At 42.3% G+C, this 21,632-nt stretch overlaps 1 protein-coding gene across 2 annotated transcripts in view; it reads left to right on the top strand.

The window, feature by feature from the left end:
• Shq1 (SHQ1, H/ACA ribonucleoprotein assembly factor) overlaps positions 1–21,632 on the top strand; it is a 109,761-nt gene that overhangs the window by 52,586 nt on the left and 35,543 nt on the right. For both annotated transcript variants that reach the window (XM_048438471.3, XM_048438472.3), the window contains one exon: positions 7,059–7,179. In XM_048438471.3, the coding sequence (XP_048294428.3) occupies positions 7,059–7,179 (121 nt within the window). The remainder of the gene's footprint in view (positions 1–7,058; positions 7,180–21,632) is intronic.

Below are 21,632 nucleotides of genomic sequence, written 5' to 3' on the forward strand. Positions count from 1 at the left end.
TCCTCAATTAAAAGTTTTTCTCAATTTAAACAGTTCAAACGTAGAGTGTTCTCTGATTGTCAGACATGTTGAATCATGGGGTTTTCCTTCTTTTGTACTAAAGGTGGGACTTGAGAAGTGTTCTCCAGCACTTCTTCTTTGCTCTGACCCGCCTCCCTGATTCTTCCGTGAGTTCTAAGATTTTGGAACCAGAGAAGGGCTCTTTAGCACAGATCTTACTTATGCTGTCTTTTCACTACATCCTTCCAGCTGTGAGAAATGGCAAGCCAACCCTTCCATCTCACCTTTTTTGTTTTTCTACTGTTTTGCCAGTGGGTTGCATCTGCTTGCCCTTTTCTCGCAATTCCTCCTGTATACAGGCAAGTTCTTTTATCATCTGTTTGGGACATTACCATTTCACAGGATGGACCCCATTAGTCAAGGAAGCATGCTACCCATCTCAAGTAAAAGAAGATGGCCACCTGAAAATTATTCCCAGGGATGCTCTCCTCTTAGATGGCTTGACTCAGTTGTGTGTCCTGTGTCCTATCATGTGTCTAATGTAGAGTGTGCCACCAGATAGCATGGGGAAAAGTGGTTCTGTCTGGAGCACCCGTCCTCACGCAGATCATCCTCAGCTGCATATCTCAGTACCTGTTGCAGGGAATGAGCAGCCACCTCTCCCTTATTCACCATCAGTTCTTTGGTCCTGCTTGGGTGTCAGCTGCATTTTATGAGTCTTCCTGGGGAGACATGAACAGACTTCTGTTGACCCTTAGATAGGGCACTGACGATGGACCAAAGGAACCAAAGGAACACTTCCTTCATGCCCAGCTTAGCAAAGCAGTGCACTTACTGGGGTTACTTGCAGGAGTAAAAGTGAGGGTTTACTCACAAGAACATGGTCACTCAAAAAGCAGATCCATCTCCAAGAAGCCCACCTCAGCCTAAGTGATGACTCACAAAGCTGCGTCCTTACAGCTCCAGGAACAATTTGCAGGCTGATTAACTGGTGCTTGAGTTCTCTTTGTCTTTCATAATTTTACAAGTCTTGTGAATGTCATAACTCAGGAGCTTTCTGAGACCTAAAGGCCTTCTCCTTTCCTCTTGGAGGGAGTGAGTGTTCCATGATTGTCATGAACAGGTGTTTTGTTTCGTTTTGTTTTTTTCTAATTATTTGTTTCTTGTTGTCATTTTGAGACACGGTTTCTTTCTGTATCCCAGATTGACTCACTGTTGCCCAGGCTCAACTTAAACTGGAGGTAATCCTCCTGTGCTGGAATTACAGGTGTGAGCACCATGCCTATAATAATGCAGTAGCTTGAAGTTAAGTTCACAGACCCCAGAGGTGTTGCTTACCCTTGTACATGTTAACCCAGCAGTCTGAGCAAGGGTGTAATTGAACAGGAACACAGGGCTTTCTGGACATTGTTCCAGTTTAGAGAATGAAAAGTCACATCCTTTCCTGCCTAGGAGTTCCCCATGCAAGGTGATGAATTCAGATACTGTTTATGACATATGGTTGAGAGTCAGACATACTTAATTTCAAATCCTATCTGGGACTGGGCCAAATCATTCACTTATTTGTGAAACAAAAAAAAAAAAGTGCCTAACTTGTAGGGGTAGTATGTGATATACATGTTGGCTCTAACTTATGTAATGGAGAGGTGTGCCAGACATTGTGGGGTACCTGAAGTAGGCCTGGGGGAGAGCTGGAACTCTGTTCCCAGAAAAAAGGAATGCCTGAATTGATACTTGGATGGGAAATTAGACACTGGATTGAATCTGTTTCAGGCACGACCACCTACAAAGTGTACGGTTGCTTTCTGTTAATTCTGTTTGTGACTGTATGGATGCTGTGTGTAGTGTAACTGTAATACCAAAGGGTAGTTTGTTTTTTTAAACTGGCCTTACTCTACCTAAGAGACTAGCTCATTGTTTTAAGTATTTGCTTCTTGCAATGCAGAACCCTTAAGTGGAATTTGAGGATGTGAAAGACTTACTCAGAGTGAGAAGCATTTTGTTGTTAGGGACTTTATTCTGCATCTTAAGAGGTGTTGATCATGAAGCAAATTACCCCATTTTGTTTCTCCTAATTTTGACTGATTTGACACAGTCAAATCTTCTCCCTTTTTAGGCTCAAATGAGCTATGGAAATTAATGTTAAAATAATTGCTAAGATATCTCTTAGCAATTGATATTATTGTCTCACCAGACTCTAAGAAATGTACCCAGGTATCTGCTAAATTGTGTTTAAAGATGATAAATACTGTTGGCTTTTATTCTGGTACATTTTATAAATAACGACGAGGCAGCCTTTCTGTCAAGACTGTCAAGACTTTAAAGTCTTCTTTTCCTTTCTTGACTTCTTGTCTTATGTAGCTTAAAACATCAAGGAGGCAGCTTTGTCAGACTGGACTCTTGCTGAGCAAGTGTGAGGACCTGTGTTTAAACGCCTGGCACACATATAAAAAGTCGGGGCTTAGCTGCCAGGGTCAGTGAGAGACCCTGTCTTCAGAGAATAAAATAGAGTGACAAAGCAGGCTACTTAATGTCCTTCCCTGGCCCTCCACTCACTGGGCAGCATTGGCTACTGGCTGAGCTCCAGTCCAAAGAGATGCTGTTTCAAAAGCCAAGGAAGGCGGCTCCTGGAGACTGGTAGCAGTGCAGGTGGACCTGCATGTGCATACGTCAGAGCTGGGTGTTCTGAAAGCTGTAGTTGCCATTGAAAAGAAACTGAAATCATCCTAGGTATAGATAGCAGCTTGCATTATTCTTCCCATTCTGGCAAAAGCATCTCCTACTCTGATCCTTCTAGGGATGGGACCAATTTCTTAAATGCTTTCAGCCACAAGCTGGTTTGTCGCTGAGAGATTATTGCCCAATCTGGTCTGCTAATAGGAGGAAAAGTCAGAGAACATGTTAAGTCGTGTTTACCGGCCACCTACTTATTATTGTCCTCCATATTTTCTTTATGTTGTCGTTATAGCTTTGTGTGCCATCATTAGACAGTCATTCCAGAGAAGTAAAACATTCTTGACTTTTGTCACTTATAATCCCACGACACTAGTTTCTAGTGCCTTCATAGATGAGTAGAAGACCCTGGATTCAGGGAGAACATTCTTGCATGGCTAGGGTTGGCTTATTCAGACAATCAGTCCTAGAGAATCTCTGAGTTTAGGGCCATTTGACATCCTGGGGACAAATGCTAGCTCCTTCCTGCAGTGAAAATAGTTACCGTGGTTACTGTGCAAAAGGTACTTTTGTTTTTTATACTCTGGAGCAGGCAGTGAACCGCTTGAAAAATGGTCACTTTCCTGCAGTGCTTTTGAGCCAAAATAATTGTCTTAGCTTTAGGCCTGAGCAGGTTTTTATGCTCATAGGGTGTGTGACAAGACCACAACTGGGTAAAAGCCCCACAGGAGGCAGGGACTTTGCGGCCCTGTAAGCTTCTGGTCACCGGCCATGTGACAGCCTAGAAAAGGACTAGTCTTTTCTTTTGTGGATAGCTGCTGAATAAGTAGCTGAGGACAGGACAGAAAGAGCATCTGGTACAAAAGAGATGTTAAAAACCCCAACTAGCCCCCGTATGTAAACCCCTAGCTATGATGCTGTGCTTTCCATGGGGAAGCTGGCTGCTGGCTGCTGGCTTGAGAAACCAAAGGGGCTTGGGTGACAATAGCGGGTTGGAGGGAGGGTGACTTTAATGTGCTTCTCTTAGATTGTCAGCTGCAACCAGCCTGGCTCTCCTTTCCATGCTATGACGTAAAATTCTGTCAAACTAGTTTTGGTGAGGCTTGTTGATACACACCTTTTGAAGAGAGCTTTTAACTCCCATTTTCCCAAACTCCCTTGCATATGAGTGCTTGAAAACCTCATCTGGAGATTGTCAGTTGCTTAAATACATATGAGTCAAAATGTGTAGCATTCCTCTGTCAGTGTATAAGAGCTCTGTAGCAGAGCGTGTCCAGGTTTTTGCTGAACAAATTGCATGTGTCTGGTGGGCATTTTGAAAAAAAAAAAAAAGAGGTGTAAAGAATGAATAACTGTGCTCCATGTAGACCAGTACTAGGCGCACAATGGCTCATCTGTTGACCCAGTGAATGGACTAGGACCTTCCCTACCACCCTAAACCCTGCATTTTCTGTTCATCTGGTTATATTAGGAAGGTACGAGATCTTGGGAAGGAATGTTCTGGGACTGTCACCCTGTAAAGACATAGAGTCAAGTTACATGTGAATAGTTTTCTGGCACAGACCTGTGATTGCTACTTGAAACTCAGTCAGTCAGGGTGCTGGTTAGCTTTTTTGTCAATTTGACATGTAAGAGTCATCTGGGAGGAGGAACGGGCAATTGCGGAATTGCCTCCATCAGATTAGCATTAGGCAAGTCTGTGGGGATGTTTTCTTGATAGTGATGGGTGGGGGAAGTCCCAGCCCACTGTGGGTGGTGTCACCTCTGGGCAGGTGGTCCTAGGTTATATGAAAAAGCAGGCTGAGCATGACAGTAAGTTACAGTGTTCCTTTATGGTTCTGCTTCAGCGTCTGTCTCCAGGTTCCTGCCTTGACCCCTGCCTTGGCTTCCTTTGATGATGGACCGTGATGTAGAAGTGTAAACCAAATTAACCTCCCACCTCCATGCCCCCATGGTCATTATCACAGCAATAGAAACAAGCTAGGACAGCTGGTATTCGAAATCTTAACACCTTCCTGCTGCTTCCTCTTCACCGAAATAGAAAAATCAAGAGGGAACCAGTTCGTGTGTGCCTAGTAGGATACTTTTTTTTTTACATTTTTATTAATATTTTATTGAGCTCTCCATTTTTCTCTGCTCCCCTCCCTGCTTCTCCCCTCCCCCTTCAGTCCTCCCCAAGGTCCCCATGCTCCCAATTTACTCAGGAGATCTTGTCTTTTTCTACTTTCTACTTCCCATGTAGATTAGATCTATGTATGGCTCTCTTAGTGTCCACATTGTTGTCTAAGTTCTCTGGGTTTGTGGTTTGTAGGCTGGCTTTCTTTGCTTTGTGTTTAAAAACCATCTATAAGTGAGTGCATATAGAAAGATAATTGTCTTTCTGTGTCTGGGTTACCTCACTCAAAATAATGTTTTCTAGCTCCATCCATTTTCCTGCAAAATTCAAGCTGTCATTATTTTTTTATGCTGTGTAGTACTTCATTGTGTAAATTACCACATTTTCATTAGGTTGTTTCCAGGTTCTGGCTATGACAAACAATGCTGCTATGAACATAATTTTTTTCCGATTATTAATGCAGCGATATCGCCAATTTCACTATCGATTCAGCCTATAGATCAATCTATAGGACGATCAACAGTCGCAAGCAGGATTCCAACCTGGGACCTTGGCACAAGGCACTCAGCGTTAGGCGCTCCTACCACTCTGAGCCACGGTTCAAGCTGCTTGCTATGAACATAATTGAGCACATATCCTTGTGGCACGATTGATCATCCTTTGGATATATACCCAAAAGTGGTATTACTGGGTCTTGAAGAAGGTTGTTTCCTAATTTTCTGAGAAATCGCCACACTGACATCCAAAGTGGCTGTACCAGCTTACATTCCCACCAGCAATGCAGGAGTGTTCCCTTTTCCCCACACCCTCTCCAGCGTAAGTTGTCATCAGTGATTTTGAGCTTGGCCATTCTTACAGGAGTAAGATGAGATCTCAGAGTTGTTTTGATTTGCTTTTCTCTGATGACTAAGGATGTTAAACATTTTCTTAAGTGTTTTTCAGCCATTTTAGATTCAGTAGGACACTTTTTATCCCATTGACATTGGAACTGTTCCAACCATTCTTCCAGGTTCAGTTCACCTTTGGTATTTTTTGGGTGACACTGGTTTCACCACAGGTATGTGCTCTGTTTTTATTTCCTCCTCTTTTCTTGAAATTCTGCCGTCCACATTATCTCCTTCGTATTTAGGCAGGCAGTGAAGGTGTCCATCCTAGTCACAATGAAGTCTTGCCCTTGACTTAATTAGATGAACTTGGTGTCTTGTAGTTCTGTAATGCTAAGCATTACACAGTTCTCTCATTTTGTAGGCTAGCAATGGAACTTTCATTTTCTGCCTATTAGGACACTGCCTAGTTAACCCTGGAAAGGCCTGACCTGTGTTTTAGGACTTAACTCTTGAATAATAAAATGTGATGTGACTGAATGACCCACGAGTGTATAGTTAGCGTGATACAGTGGGTGGTCTGTGGCACCACTGAGGTTGGAATATTCTTGGAATATTCTCCATGGCTCTTACATCCTGGCATCTGGGGTTCTCCTATGAAGCGAGCAGGGGAGGTTTAGGGAGGATCACCTGGCTTCCTTTCCATTGCCATTGCAGGGTTTAGTAAAGGGACATGGGCTAAGGGTTTGCTAACATAACTTGCTATGTCAAGTAGAAAAGAGGAATAAGTTAGAGGATGCCATAAAGAGTCTTGAAAGCACATGCCGGGGTCAGGGGTGGACAACATATCACAAAATGTGTGACCCATTGGAGAGTCTAGAACCAAAGATGGGGAAGAGTTCTTGACTCTACACATGAGATGATGGATGTGTGAAAGGATGTGGACTCTGGTGGCGGGAACGAGAGGGTAGGAATAAGACATTGCCAAGGGAAAAGAATGGAGATTTTGTGTGGGTTATAGAAACAGCAGAGAAAGAAGCTGAGTGACCACTACTGCACCGTACACACACTTCAGGTTGTTGAAAGTGAATCTGCATCTCTTCTAGGTATTGGGCACCAACCACTTTAAATACAAGTTCTCTTTTTTTTCAAAATGAGCTTTCTAGCCAGGCAGCAACAGTGTAGGCCTGTAACCCCAGCTACTCAGCAGAGAGACAGGTGGATCACAAGTGCAGGGACTGCCTGGGTGGCTTAGTAAGACTGTTTCAAAGATAAAAGCCAAGGGGCTGGAGAGGTAGTTCATAAGTTAAAATATTCTTAAGAAACTATTAAAACTGAGCTGATTTAAATACATTTCCTTCCAAGATCTTAATTTCTTAGTTAAGAAATCAGATTTTTTTTTTTCCTTCTTAAGGTTGACTGGATGTTTTTAATTTTTTCTTCAGGTAAGAGTGCAGTTTTAAAATGTCTCCTGGATGTTCACAAAATCTTTCAGGAAAATGACCCAGCCTACATTTTGAATGATCTCTACATCTCAGACTACTGTGTATGGATTCAGAAGGCCAAGTGAGTTTTGTGTCCCTGGGCAATTTGTACATGCTTGCATTTGTAAAACACCACTTACCTGGGAGGAAGAAAATGAAATATGTGGAGAGTAAATCTTAATGTGAAAGAAACCCATATAGCTACTAAACACTTTAGAAACAGCTGGATTCTAAGCAGGGGCATTTGGGACTCACCTGGGCTACATAGAAAGACTGTCTCAGAGAGAGGGAGAACATATACTCTTTCTCTCTCTCTCTCTCTCTCTCTCTCTCTCTCTCTCTCTCTCACACACACACACACACACACACACACATGCACACGCATATACACACACGCAGGGAGTGATGTGTAGGCTTTATTAAGATAGGTAGCTTGGTGAATTGTTTAGAGAGATAGGTATAGGTGAATAAAAGAGATTGACTTGGTGTGTGTGTGTGTGTGTGTGTGTGTGTGTGTGTGTGTGTGTATGAATATATGATTTATGGTGTGTGTGTTACTGTAGCAGAATATGTGGCAGAAACAACTAAAGGGAGGGATGATTCTTTCTGTTCATAGTTTAGAGCATTAGTTCTCATCCTGTGGATCATGGCCCATGCCAATAACCTTTTCACAGGGGTTGCCTAAGACCACTGGAAGACAAATATTTACATTACAGTTCATTACAGTGTTGAAGTAGCAATGAAAATAATTTTATGGTTGGGGTGACATTGTAAGCGGAGACTGTTCTTTTGTTCCTGGTTGCCCAGACCCGAATAATCACACAGAAACTATTTTAATTACAATATTCTCTGACCTATTAGCTCAGGCTTCTTATTAACTAACCCTTACATCTTAAATTAACCATTCCTGTTAATCTGTGTATTGCCACGAGGCTGTGCTCTACCAGTAAGGTTCTAACGTGTCCTTCTTTGGCAGATGACATCTCTTTGACTCCGCTCACTCTCTCTATATATCTCTTCCAACATGACTATATTCTGCCCTGCCATAGGCCAAAGCAGCTTTATTTATTAACCAATAAAAGCAAGGTTAATTTATTTATTAACCATATACACAAGGGCATCCACATCTTGTCATGCATTAAGCAGTTACAGCATTAGGAAGGTTGAGAATCACTGGTTTAGAGGGTACATGGCAGGGAAGGCATAGTGACTAGGGTCAATGTGGTGTGAACATGCAGCATGGCTTCTTCATATCTTATCTGATGAGGAGAAAGTGGGGCCAGGCTGTAGCTCTCAAAGGACCATTCCTAATAGCTTGTGTCCCAAAGCTACGCAGTTCCAATGGCTCCATAGTCTCTAGGTGGTCCCTTAACCTTAACAAGTGCTAAGGCAGATGAAACTGTGGGGCCTTCTGGAGTCAAACCCTAAACAGTGTGCACACAGAATTCCTAACCTCCTTTCTGAATGGAAGTCTCAAGACCAGGTACTTAGACCTATACCTGCGGTGGGACTGTGTGTGCATGCCTGTGCACTGACATTTACATGTGTAAAAGTCACAAGATTTAAGTCTAATGCAAACAAGAACCATGCTTTTGTCCACTGACCCCTGACTTAGCAAGTTCATGTTTTCAAGTGTAAGAAAAACTTTAGTCTTGCAGCATAGGTATTGAAGAGTCTGAACACTTGTAAATAGGCTCCAGTACTTGCTGAGTGACATCTTCTTGATTTGTAAAACCATTAGCATTGTTTCAATCAAGAAAGCAAAGTCAGCTGGCTGTTACCTTAAAAAGACAATGCATTTGTATGTCAGGAAGGACTTGAGAACATAGATCTACTTCTCATCAGGCACAGCCAGTGATCCACTTCAGTAGCAAGGGGCTGTTTGTTGAGATTTACAGAGCTCTTGATTGGAACGGTTTCTGGGTGCTGTGGAACATGATGGCACAGTGTTGTGTCAGTGCTGACCAAGAAGGGAGAGAACCAAGAGGCTTCTCTTACTGCTGTGATTGCCTTTTAATACCTTTTGGAATGATCGTGATACAGAATTTATTTCTTATTTTTGTTCACAAGAAGCAATTACATTAGAGTGCAGTGTGAAAGCCCCCTGACTACCTGTTGGCTGGGGGATGCTCAGGGTTGCTCCAGACAACACCTGATACTATACAGCATGTGGAGTCAGCATCTGTGTTAGAAATCTAGATTTTGCCAGATGGAAAATTGGACCCTCAGGTCATAATGGCAGGCCATCACTTTATTTGGTTCTCCTGCTAATTGAGCTGATCAGATACCCTGCTGCTATTTCCTGTTGTTACTTTTGTTTTCATAATATAATTAAATTGAAACAGTCTCTTGGTGTGGGTTGTTTTGTTTTCTGAGAGCAGGGATTTTATAAACATGTAATGAGTGTTGAGGTTTGTGCCAGGATCCCATTTTCATGACTTCTCTTCTATCTTGTGACATTGCTTATTAAATACTGAGAAGACTACATTGTGTTCCATAGACAGATGTAAGTGTGCAAGTTGCTGTGGGGTCACCAGACATTCTTAAAAGTTTTTTTTTAAAAAAAAAACAAAAACAAAACTTGTTTTAAGTCATGGGAAACAGCAGAATTATTAGGTTCTCAGTAATGAATTGTTCTGGTAGTAGTGATTTGTTTGTTTTTGTTTGTAAAAGAATACTGTAGTCGGGAGTAGGAAAGGAGAGAGCTTGCAGAGACTCAAGTATTTTATGAACTACCTTTCTTCTTTGACTTCATCAATTTGAGCCTCACTTTTCTTTCTCCTAAGTAGGCTGTGTTTTACTGTGATAAACGATAGCCCAGCTATTTTCCTCCTTTGAAATAACAGATTTCTTCACACATCTGATTTTTGTTAAACCTTCTAATTTCATCCTTGGTTTTACAAGCACAGCGTAGATGGACTTTCTTGATGCCTTACAACCTTCTCACCTCTAAATATGGCAGACTCTTAACTATTTTTTCTTCATCTTTTGCAGTTTATTTTTCTATAGTGAAACCACCATGTTTTTATATTTCACAATAGTTTGTATTTTCTTTAGTCTCTATTTGATATTTTTTATTATAATAATAAAAGCTGTAGAACATTTTATTAGAAGTGCCAGCAAGTATGAAATTCTGACCTACACGAAAACAGCATTCCATTTTTCCAGTCAGACATTTACTTTGGCAAAAATTTATTGAAATGCTGTCCTTCTTATATTGAATCAATGCAGCTATGGCAACAGTGTAAGGTTTGTCTCGTGAGGGTGTTTTGCTTCCATGCTGTCTGCTTCTTGTGGAACATGGAACCTTGGGTTCTTATTAGGAGTTACGAGTCTATGGGGAAAACAAAATAAGCATTCCTTGTTTCCTTCAGTGTCCATGGCACTGAGGTTTCCAGTGTGGAGCCTGCTGCATCTAACATGCCCTGAGTGGCAGCATGAGGGTTGCTGAGGTTTGGCTTGCAGTCATGGTAACAGATAGATAGGTCTGTGACATATCCTACCCTGTGGGTTCAGATACTTTCCCAGATAAGCCACATGTTACAACCAGTTTTCTTTACTCATGGCTATAGAAGGGAGCCCAAAGAAAAACTGCTCCCTTTGGGAACCTTCCTGGAGGAAAGGGATTTAATGAACCATTTGTTTTGTTCATAAATGCTCCCATAGCACTTGGTTGAGAAATCGCTATGCACATTTTATGCCTTCCCTATAGTGGGATAATCTAAGCCCTCATCTCCACTAAAGCTTCAAGGGCCCTATGAGAGAACACTCATCTGGATCTGCAGTGTCTAGTGTGCACAGCAAATTTTAGTTGAATTGAATGGGCCGTGTTAGTTAAAGGAGAAGCTTATCACTGTTAAAAAATGTAGCTCTGGAACTGGTGATGGCCCAACAGTTAAGAGCATTGGTTGCTCTTTCAGAGGACTGGGATTCAGTTCCCAGCACCCCCACAGAGGATCACAACTGTCTATAGTAACCTCAGGTCCAGGGGAATATGGTGCCCTCTTATGGCCTCCACAGGCTTTTGCATATATGTAGTACACATACATGCAGACGAAACACCCATAAATGAAAAAAAAATTAATGTAACCCTTTTAAAAGCTGTGAATTGGGGTTCAGTGGATGGCTCAGTAGGTAAAGGCACTTGCTGCCAAACCCAACAACCTGAGTTTGGTCACCAGGACCATAGTGGAAGAGAAAACCAATTCCTATAAGTTAACCTCTGACCTCCACACATGCATCATGGCATTTGTGCAAATGCATGTATGTACGCACACACAATAATAAATGGATGAATGAATAAAGTATAATTTTTAAAGTACTGTCCGTCAGTTGTGGCTTATCTTTGTTAAAATTTTCAGTTATGTTCAGTATTGGTTTTCTTTCTACGTCTGATTCTTTCATGGTGGCCTTCCATGATTAATAGCTGTTGTAGTTCTGTCTTCTGGGAATTTAGCACTCTCCACCCGTTAGGAAATGCAGGATGGGTAAGAGTAAAGTGTGATGTTCTGGCTCTGTGTCTCATTGGCCATGTGACCTAAGAAAGTTGCTTCTTCACTTCCTCGTATACGTCAGCATACGTATTTTAATGCTTCCATCTATTTCTTGTCTGTCTGTCTATCTATCTATCTATTGGCTTTCCAATAGATATTGGAAACCAATATTGGTTTCTCTGTGTAGCCCTGGCTGTCCTGGAACTCACTTTAAACCAGGCTGGCCTAGAACTTGGAGATCCACCTGCCTCTGCCTCCTGAGTGCTTGAACTGAAGGCATTCATCACCACAGCTGGCTCCCCATTCATTCTTAACCTACTGGAAATACATTGCATATACTCATTTGTAACCTGTTTTACATTTAATAGTATTTAGTACATCTTTTCCCTTTATAATGTAGTTTCTATCAAGTTTTGTTTTTAAATAAGAAACTCCTCACTATCAAAGAGGTGTCTGTGCCCACAGAAAAGAATTGGCAGTAAACTGAATGGGTTTTGTGTTTTGTTTGGGTTTTGCTGGTTTGAAACAGGATCTTATGTAGCCCCAGGATCCTTTTCTTCAGCTTCCCTGATGCAGGGATTGCGGGCACTCTCCACACACGTGGCTAAAACTATGTGGCTTTAGTTTGTAGTACATTTTGAAATGACAAGAGGACAAATACGGCTTTATTTTTGTTCTTCTGCATTTAACATTTTTGATATTTTAAAATCTAAATAAAATCATGACAGTCTTTAGTATAAATATCTGAGCATATAACTGAAGCATTGAATCGTTTCCTCTGTAATACAGTGCAGTTTTGTTGGGTGTGGGGGGGGGGGGTACTGGGGATCATTCCTGCACAGGCAAAGCATGCCCTGTCTCTCAGCTAACTCTCCAACTCCATCTAGTATAGTATTTTGTTTTCAGGGTAGGTAATTGTGCAGAAAAAGAATTTAAGATGTGTGCTTGAGGTTGGAAAGATGGTTCCACAGTTAAGAGTACTGGCTGTTCTTCCAGAGGACTCAGGTTCAATTCCTGCACCCACATGGTAGCTCACATGGTACAGAACCTCATGGTACTGTCTGTACCTCCAGTTCCTGGGGATCTGAAACCATTAAGCCAATGTACATAAAATGAAATTAATTATTTTTTAAAATGTGTACTTGAAATGCTGGGCCTATTTACATTGAGGTGATAGTTTGCTAATTAATACTCTTTCAACATTTAAATTCCCACTCCTTTTTAGCATAATTTTCCCTCAAAAACAGCCTTATGACCCTAAATATACTGAAGTCAGAAGTCTGTGGAAGGAAAATTTTCCTTAAAGACTTATCTTGAGGATGAGAAGCCTTCTACCTCAGCCTTGGTGACTGTAAGTGAACTTGAACTGTTTCTGTGCTGTCTCACAGTAGCTGGACACCTAAGACCTCGCCACTCTGCCCTACTCTGCTTCTTCCAGGCCTGTGTGCTTAGCAGGGTGAGGTGTGCCCCTGGTTGCTGCAGAAGAGGAGGCTTCCTTCACCACTTTTATTCCTGGCATATCTGCAGCAAGAGGGGTGGGGTTGGCTCATGCGGAGGTGCAGCATTAGTACTAAATATCTTATAGAATATTGTCGCCTTCAACCTTGTTGAACCCTAAGATAGGACAGATGCTAAGACAGGTGTTGGGAATGTTCTGGTGAACAAGTAAGACATGTTGTCTAACAGTGTTGAGAAGCTTTGGGGCCTTCAGAACTGATTAGCCGAAGAGTGATTAACCCCTTCTGTGCGGCAGGATTGATTCTCACAGTAATGGATTGGTTCTCTATTGAGCAGGTTGTTATAAAATATCTCGGCTCCTTCATTTTTTCCCTCTCCTCTGCCCAGGTCCGTTTTCTTCTGATATTCCATCACCCAATGTATGATTCTCACTAGAAGAGGAGCAGTTGAAGTGCTGTGATTTCAGACTTCTTAAACTGGGAGCCAAAATACATTTTAAATTACTCAGTCTGAGGTATTCTGTAATAGCAACAGAAAATGGATTAAATACACAAAAATATTCAGTTAAGATCATAAGGATTGATGATAGCTAGTCAAAAGGCTAGGGATGTAAAGTTGAGCTCCTGTCTCCTGTGTGTTCAATTTTTAGCACCAGAAAAAAAGAAAGTTAAAAATAGTAGCACAGACCTCAGATGCTAGCTAGCGCTTGGGGGCCTGAGGCAGAAGGGTGAGAGTTTGAAGCCAGCCTGGGTGTGTGGTGAGACCCTGTGTCAGCAAACTAGGTGAGGGTGAGGAGGAAAGCAGAGCGTCGGACAATAGAGAAGGCACATGGTCTACCTAAGCTCTCACAAACTGTGGCTACATCACAGTATGGGCGTAGGACGGAGGGAGAAGAGGCTGGAGGCCTCGTGGAAGCTGTGACCACTTCATCCTTCACCCTGGAAGTGGGGAGTGACCAAAGAGCCTGAAGCTAAGGGTCCCTGTATGAGTGACATCGTCAGAGCACATGGTAGGAACCTCCTGGAGTGGGGTTGGGCTCCAAGCTGAAAGACCTGCTTGAGATCCAGGCTAATGGTGACTGGAACTTGAGTGGTGACCATGAGCAGGAAAACAAGTCAGTGCTCAGAGTCAAGAGGTGGTGAGGCATTTGGGGTAGCTACTTGGACAGGGTCAGAGAGAAGGGGAGGAGTGGAGCTGAGAGCCAGGTTCGAACTTGGTCAGTGAACCTAACTGCAGCACGAATTCTAATTGGTATTAATAATAAAAATCTGGAGTCAGATATTAGGGAGTGAAAGCTGAGAGGTAAGAGAAGCGGAGCAGCCAGCCATTTAGGGAGACCTTTTATCTCTACCGAATTCTCAGATCGAAGGGGCAATCCTGTCTCTACACATCCTCAGAATGCATCTCCAGACTACATCTTCAGACTGCATCTGAGCTCTTGTCCTCCCACCTTACATTCCTCTCTCTACCCAGCCATATCGCTCCAGTCTCCACCTCTCCTAGTTCTGGGATTAAAGGCTTGTGGCTCCCAAGTACTGGGATTAAAGGTGTGAGCCGCCGCAGCTGCCTGGCTCTGTTTCTCTTTTAGACTGGATCAATTTCTTGTAGCTAGTGGCCTTGAACTCATAGAGATCCATCTGCCTCGCCTCTATGGCTAACTAATGGCTTAGTTCTGCACTCTGATCTTCAGGCAAGCTTAATTTGTTAGATTACAGACAAAATATCACTAAACCTGACCACTGAAGGCACCTTTGACAAGATTTAATAATACTGGAGAGGTTAGGTTGAGAGAGATGAAGAGGGCAGTCATGGAAATGCTGTCTTGGTCTCTCAGGAACATCCAGAAAACACGCCAATAACATGTGGATCACAGCTGGGCAAGAAGTCTTGAGAACTTGGACAGAGAAGGGATATGAATTAAACAGTGATGTCAGAATGCTGTCTACTTGCCTGGAACTGTAGTACTCATGTGACTGTAATAGCAGTCTTTCCTGGCTGAGAAAATCACTGTGAGGGAGACAAAACATGGCAGCAACATGCTGCACACATTGCCTGCTTGTTGCTGTGGTTAGTGGAAGAGCAACATGGACTAAAGCTGCTTATATTTGGGCCAGTTTATTCTTGTAGTATACCTTTATTGATGCATGAGAATCTTAACTGCCACCCTTGGTTTTAGTTATGGGACCATGTGAGAAACTCTCAGCCCTCTAATGTGTTCTGAAGTTGCTACTTATCTTGACTTGAGTCAGGTGATGGGGGAGAAGCTCACTTAGGCTTTGGCAGTAGAAACTAATTTCTTAGTAGATGGCTGATTTTCCTCTGGGCCCAGGTGCTAAAAGTGGCTGGACCTAGGGGACTCAAGCCATGCAAAAATTCAGCAGCTTGCTTTAGCCATGCCCCTGGAGGCTGCTGCTTTCCATATACACCCTTGCTGTTCTAGAAACCCTCGGGGGGAACCAGAAAGCCATTCCACAGCCCCGAGTTTACACAACTTTCCTTTTAGAGCAGATGGCGTAGAACCATTGGTTTGTAATTCCGGGAGAGGAAGAATGGAGCTGATCCCTGTGGCCATTCTCTCTTCTGTCCAGTAACCTTGGTCATAGCAGGTTGAAGAGGTGCTTGTGGAATGAGTTATGCTACCCAGAGCCAAGAGTGTACCAGACACAAGCAAGCATCATAAGGGCTGAGCTGTAGCTGCGGAGAGACGGTATCTCCGTGTCACAGATGTTTATAATGAGCCTACAACACTGAGGGTATCTGGCTAAATTAAGACCTGCAAAGTGACAGGCAGATACTCTGGGTGATTTGCTTGGTATGGGAAGTTACTTCTCTGATACATGGTTAAACGTTGAGTGTTGCATTGTTTTCTAATGACAACCATGTAGAAATTTCAAAAAGCAATTGTGTATAATTCAAGCACATTAAACCTGCTTGAACTAAAGTCATTTCCGGTGAGATGCTCATCTGCCGTGTCAGGTTGCTCTTTAGTTTTACTGTTTATTTTTAATTAAGCCCGCAAGTTCATCCTGGATGGAAGTGGGATTTATCTCTGTGGAAGGATTACTACAGTGCCAATATCTCCTCCCTTGTGTCCGTTTGGTGAGGTGTCACAAAGAAGGGATCTTCTTAATAGGCCTTTACCTTATCACCAATAATTCAGTGGTGAGCACTGGGGACTGCTGCTCTTCTTTAGACGTTTTTACCAAGCAAAGTGCCAAGAAATCCTGGGATTACATCTATCCCTACAATTCAGGGCTACTGTAACTCTTTGAAGAGACCAGTGATCCTGGAACTTTGTATTCAGAAAAATTGCGAGTCAGGATGTTAAGAGTTTATGAGAGGGTTTTTGTTATTTCTGTCATTCTTTCCTCATTTGTAATTTTATCCTACTTCAGATAATCGTACAAGGAGCAAGCATGTGTGTGTACATGCGCACACACATACATGTTTACTTGCATATTTTTGCACATGGGTATATCTGCATAGTCATGAGGTCAGGGTCTGGTGTATTCCTCAGTCATTCTCTACCTTATTTCATTTTATTTTTATTTTTCTGACATGAGATTTCTCAGTGTAACCCTAGCTGTATGGAACTTGCTGTATAGACTAAGCTAGCCTCAAACTCACCTGCCTCTGCCTCTAAAATGCTGGGGATATGCATATACCATCATATCCGCTTACCACTTTATTTTTTTGAGACAAGATCTCACGCTGAACCTGCCGCTCATCAGTTGAGCTAAGTTAGCTGGGAATCTGACCGTCTCCATATATTCCCACCAAATCCCCGGCACTGGGGTTCCAGATGCTGTCTGACCTTTAGCATGGGTGTTGATGATCTTAACTCGAGTCCTCATGCTTGTGCGGCAGACACTTTACCACCAGAGCCATCTCAGCTCCTAGATGGATGTTTTATTTTAATATAGTTTTAGAGTTTTAGACTTAAAAGAAAATTGCGAAGATAGTACGGAGTTTCCAAATACTGCATTACTTCCCGTTATTCACATAGCACATTAAAGGCTGTGGTGTCAGTTAATGAGTCAGCATTGACACATTAGTATCAACTGAAGATTTTGTTTTTAGTTTTAGCTTAATGTCTACCTTTTGTTGTTGTCTAATCTTGATGTGGGATTTCCCTCTGTATGCTGTGATTACCATTAATGAATAAAGAAACTGCTTTGGACTTAAAGCAGGGCAGAACTTAGGTAGGCAGGGAAGATGGAACTGAATGCTGGGAGAAAGAGGGGTGGAGTCAGAGAGAAACCATGTAGCCCTGCCAGAGACAGATGCCAGAACTTTAGCTGGTAATCCACAGCCATTGGCAAGACACAGATTAATAGAAATGAGTTAAATTAATATGTAAGAATTAGCCAATAAGAAGCTAGAGCTAATGAGCCAAGCAGTGATTTAATTAATACAGTTTCTGTGTGATGATTTCGGTTCTGGGCGGCTGGAACAAACTAGCAGCCTCCTTCTACATAATCTGAAGTGGAACCCAAGACAATTCTTTAGGCCTTGGATTATCCAAGAGCTTAAATGCCTTTGAAAGGCACTGAAATACTGTGGAGATAGCACTTCCCTGAGGATCTGAATCATCGCAGATCCAAGCCTTGTAGAGGAGTGGTTGAGGATTTTCAGAAGCTTCAAAGTATAACTCACATATCACTTGTGTGTACATATGTACTGTGGGCACCAGTGTACTGATGCAGTGATAAAATAGAAGACTTGAAAATAAACTAGGCAAGACTGTGTGCCTTCCAATTTTCTCACGGCAGTGAAGATTAGGGAAGAAAGTGTGGATAATCTTGCAGAAAGATAACGGCTTTCAGCAGTGCTTGGGCGTGGGCTTCCCTGTGTCTAAGGAGTGGCATCTGTACCCAGCCTATCTTGAAGGTTTGACTGGGTTCTGTTTGTCTCTGATTCTTCTCATGCTGCTCACTGCTGGGTGACTTTGGCCTCCCCGGACTCTTAGAGCTGTGGTTTGTGGGGGAGCAAATGGTGTTTTCCTGTGTCTCCTTGTTCTTTTAATATTTACGTCTTAAAACTCTGGACCAACTGAGTGTGGGTGGTGATAGAGCTTGTGGGTTTTGTGAACCACATTCTGCACCTTGTGGAGTTTCTCCTGTGCTTGAATGTCTTAATGTCTTACTCAAGGAAGAGGCTTACATTGATTAATGTGGCACACGTGCCATTATCATGCTCAGAAAGCTCTCTGTTTAAGGAGAGCTTTGTCAAGAGCGTCTCTGAATGGAGTCACAAAAAAGCTTTTAAAAAACTGACAACTTCAAGTACAATTTCCTTTTCTTCTGCCTATTATGATTGAAACCCAATCCTTGTTATAACATAATTATCTTAACTGAAGCCAGCAGGGAGTTGCTGCCTTATTGTAAGGGGTGTGAAGTCCCCTAAATAAATAGAGGATTAATTACATTCACAGCATGTTGTGAAGGTGATGAGATTGATTGTGGTCGTTTGACTTGTCCCATTTCCTGCTCAGACTACTTCTTGAATAAATAGAAGCTGGGAAAATGAGAACAAGAGCTCCCAAGTATGTCACTGGCCTGGGGTATTGGAAAAGGACCTTTTCAAGGCCAATCTCCAGATTTTAAATTGTTTATGTGATGCTTATTTTGAATAATTCTATTGCTGATCTTTCTGTTTTCGATTTGAAGACTTTTTTTAGAGATAATTTTTACTTCAAGATTATAGATAATAGCAAATTATTTAAAGAATTTGACCATTTTGGTTGTGTTTTGAGAGTGGGTCTCACTGTGTAGCCTAGGCTAGCCTTGAACTCATGCGCTTTTTTTAGACTCCTGAGAGCTGAGATTACAGGTATGCACCAGCATACTCGGGCAACAATTGTATTTTAATGTATTAAGTTCTCCCCTTTTCTGCCCTCCTCTGCCTTTGTTCTCCTTTCAGTTCTGGGAAGCAGCCCAGGACCTTACACATGCTGTCGAGCACTCTACCACTGGATGGCATTTCCAGCTCCAAATATGTACATGTCTAGTCCATGTTTAGATATTTTTATAGATATTTTCATTTAGTTTGCCTACTAGAAAGTTTAAAGAAAAAATTAGCTGTTAGGTTTTGTCCATTTTTCATAGGAGCTTATGCATTTGTTAAACTTTAATGAATTGGTATCTTTATGAAGTGGGCCATATTCTCTGTTTTGTGTTTGTCTTGCCTTCTGCTTCTATAAAAGATGTTATAATGTTCTACATTGATTCGTGTATTTATTCTCTCAGTTTTCTACTATTCTGACTTCCTAGGTAAGGTGCTTACCATAGGGGACTCATAAAACACAGCTGTGTAGGATGCAGGAAAACTGTAGTAGATCTTTTCCCACCTATGCTTACTAAGAATGAGATTAAGCTCCACTAACATTGTGTATATGGCAGAAAGTCTGTGTAGTGGGTACTACACCATTTGTTTTTGGCTCAAGTGTCTTTTATCAGAAAAGGCTATAGATTCTTGGAACAGTTCTCCTTATTTCTAAGGAGCATAGCCATTATTCCATTTTCCTGAGAGCCTGAAATATGGCCAGGGCAAGGGGTGGCCTTTCCAAGAAAATTAAGAGTTGAGGTTGGGAGTTCTTTGTTTCAGTTAGGTTACAGTCATGGGAGCAGGAGTACTGCAGCCAGAGCCTCCCAGCAGTTGGTACTCACATGGGCAGAATGGATTTCCAGGGTATCACAGCTTGGCTTTACTTAACTTTTGCTTTGGGGATTCGTTCTTGTTTTTCGCATTGTGTGTATTCATGTTGTAGGGATGGGGAGCTCACATGGAGGTGAGAGGAGAGCTAGTGGAGTCAGCTCTCTCGGGGATCCAACCCAGCTTGTCAGGCTGCCCTTGCTGCCCAGATTTGGGATTCTTATATGTGCAGGAATTGAAGAGCAACATCCTAGTGTCATTTTGAGAGAAACAGAATAGAATTTGAAATAGACAATTGAATTTTATTCTGATGTGTTCATTTAAAACATTAAAGACAAAAAACTGAGACTAGGGAGAGAGCTCAGCTGGTGAAAACCTTACTGTGCCAGCACAAGGACTTGAGCTTGGCACCAGAACACGTGTGAAAAAGCTATGTGGTGGTGTATGTCTGTAACCCCAAGGCCCACTAGCCAGCCGGTTTGCCCAGAAAGCACTGTATGAATGAAATGCTCTGTACGTCTCTAGTATTTGAATACTTGGTTCCTAGTTGACAGCTGTTTGGGAAGGAGTAGGAAATGTGGCCTTGTCGAAGGTGTGTCACTTGGGTCGGGCTTCCCTGGTGTATTCCTGTTTGTGAACCGGGGATGTGAGTTCCCAGTGGCTGCTCCAGCTCCACGCCTGCCTGCTGATGTCATGCTTCTGGTCATCTGGTGGGGGACTTCTATCTCTCTGGAGCTGTAAGCCCTCCCCAAATCCTTCTTTCTCTAAAGTCGCCTTGGTCATGGTGTTTTATCGCACAAGAGAAAAGTAACCAAGACAGGCATGGTCTAGGTTCAGTGAGAGGTGCTGTTCAAAAGACAAACAGGTGGAAAACGATCGAGGAAGACACCTGGCATGGACCGCTGGCCTTCCCATGCTTGTATGTAAACATGCACACACAAAATAAATTGTAAAAATAGCAAAAGCCAAGTAGCATTCTGAGGGGAAGAGGGAATGTAATTTGAAATGGACAGCCTGTGGGAGGTGAGGCATGAGCTTAAACTCAGGATATATGATCCCATGAGATGTGATTTTGTGATTTCGTTGTTCATGGGCCTAGTGAACTTTGCACTGTGAGAGGGTTTCCTAGGGGATGAGGATTTTACTGAACTTGGTACTCTAGCATGAAGAAAAGTTCCTGATCCTTGTTAATAATGCTGGGTAAATGCTCAATGCACTGAGAATCTCTAATTCAGTAAAATGCTTCAGCGAACTTAAGCAGTTTTGACCTTTCTGTAAAAAACACAAACCTGTGTCTTATTAGTCCTCCAAAACTAGACACAGGACATTTGCATAGATAGATAGATAGATAGATAGATAGATAGATAGATAGATAGATAGATAGATAGATAGATAGATAACACAAGGACATTTGCATAGATAGACAGACAGACAGAGGTGTTTTAGGTAAATGCTCCACACAGACATCCCAAAAAAAAAAAAAGAAAAAGAAAAAGAAAAAGAATAACTTTGCAGGAGTGCCTGGTGTACAAAAGTGAAAATTGCCTGGGAGTATATAGGTCTCATTGCCTGCTCTTTCCAGCAGTGTCAGCTCTGAGTGTGGTGTTGGGGCTGCCAGGTAGCTTCCCAGAGGAGTCACACTCAATAATTAGCCGTGTGCTGTTACCTGATCCAGAGACAGAGTGGAAGTCACTTACAGAGGAAAGGAGTGCTCCTCCTTCAATTCTAGAATGTTCTCCACATCTTTATCCTCTCCAAATTATGTGCCTCAAAAGAAGACGAAGTGATTTGCTTGTAACTGAAGGGCATTATGTGTAACCATTGTTTTTAATCCTGTAAATGACAGCCTTCTGGATCAAACTCACCCTCTTTATCTGAAATACTTCACTTGTGACTGTTCTGTTCTTAGACCTTCATTTGTATAAATGAG

Source organism: Myodes glareolus, chromosome 3, assembly GCF_982192425.1.
Source record: "Myodes glareolus chromosome 3, mMyoGla1.1, whole genome shotgun sequence".
NCBI classification, from domain to species: domain Eukaryota; kingdom Metazoa; phylum Chordata; class Mammalia; order Rodentia; family Cricetidae; genus Myodes; species Myodes glareolus.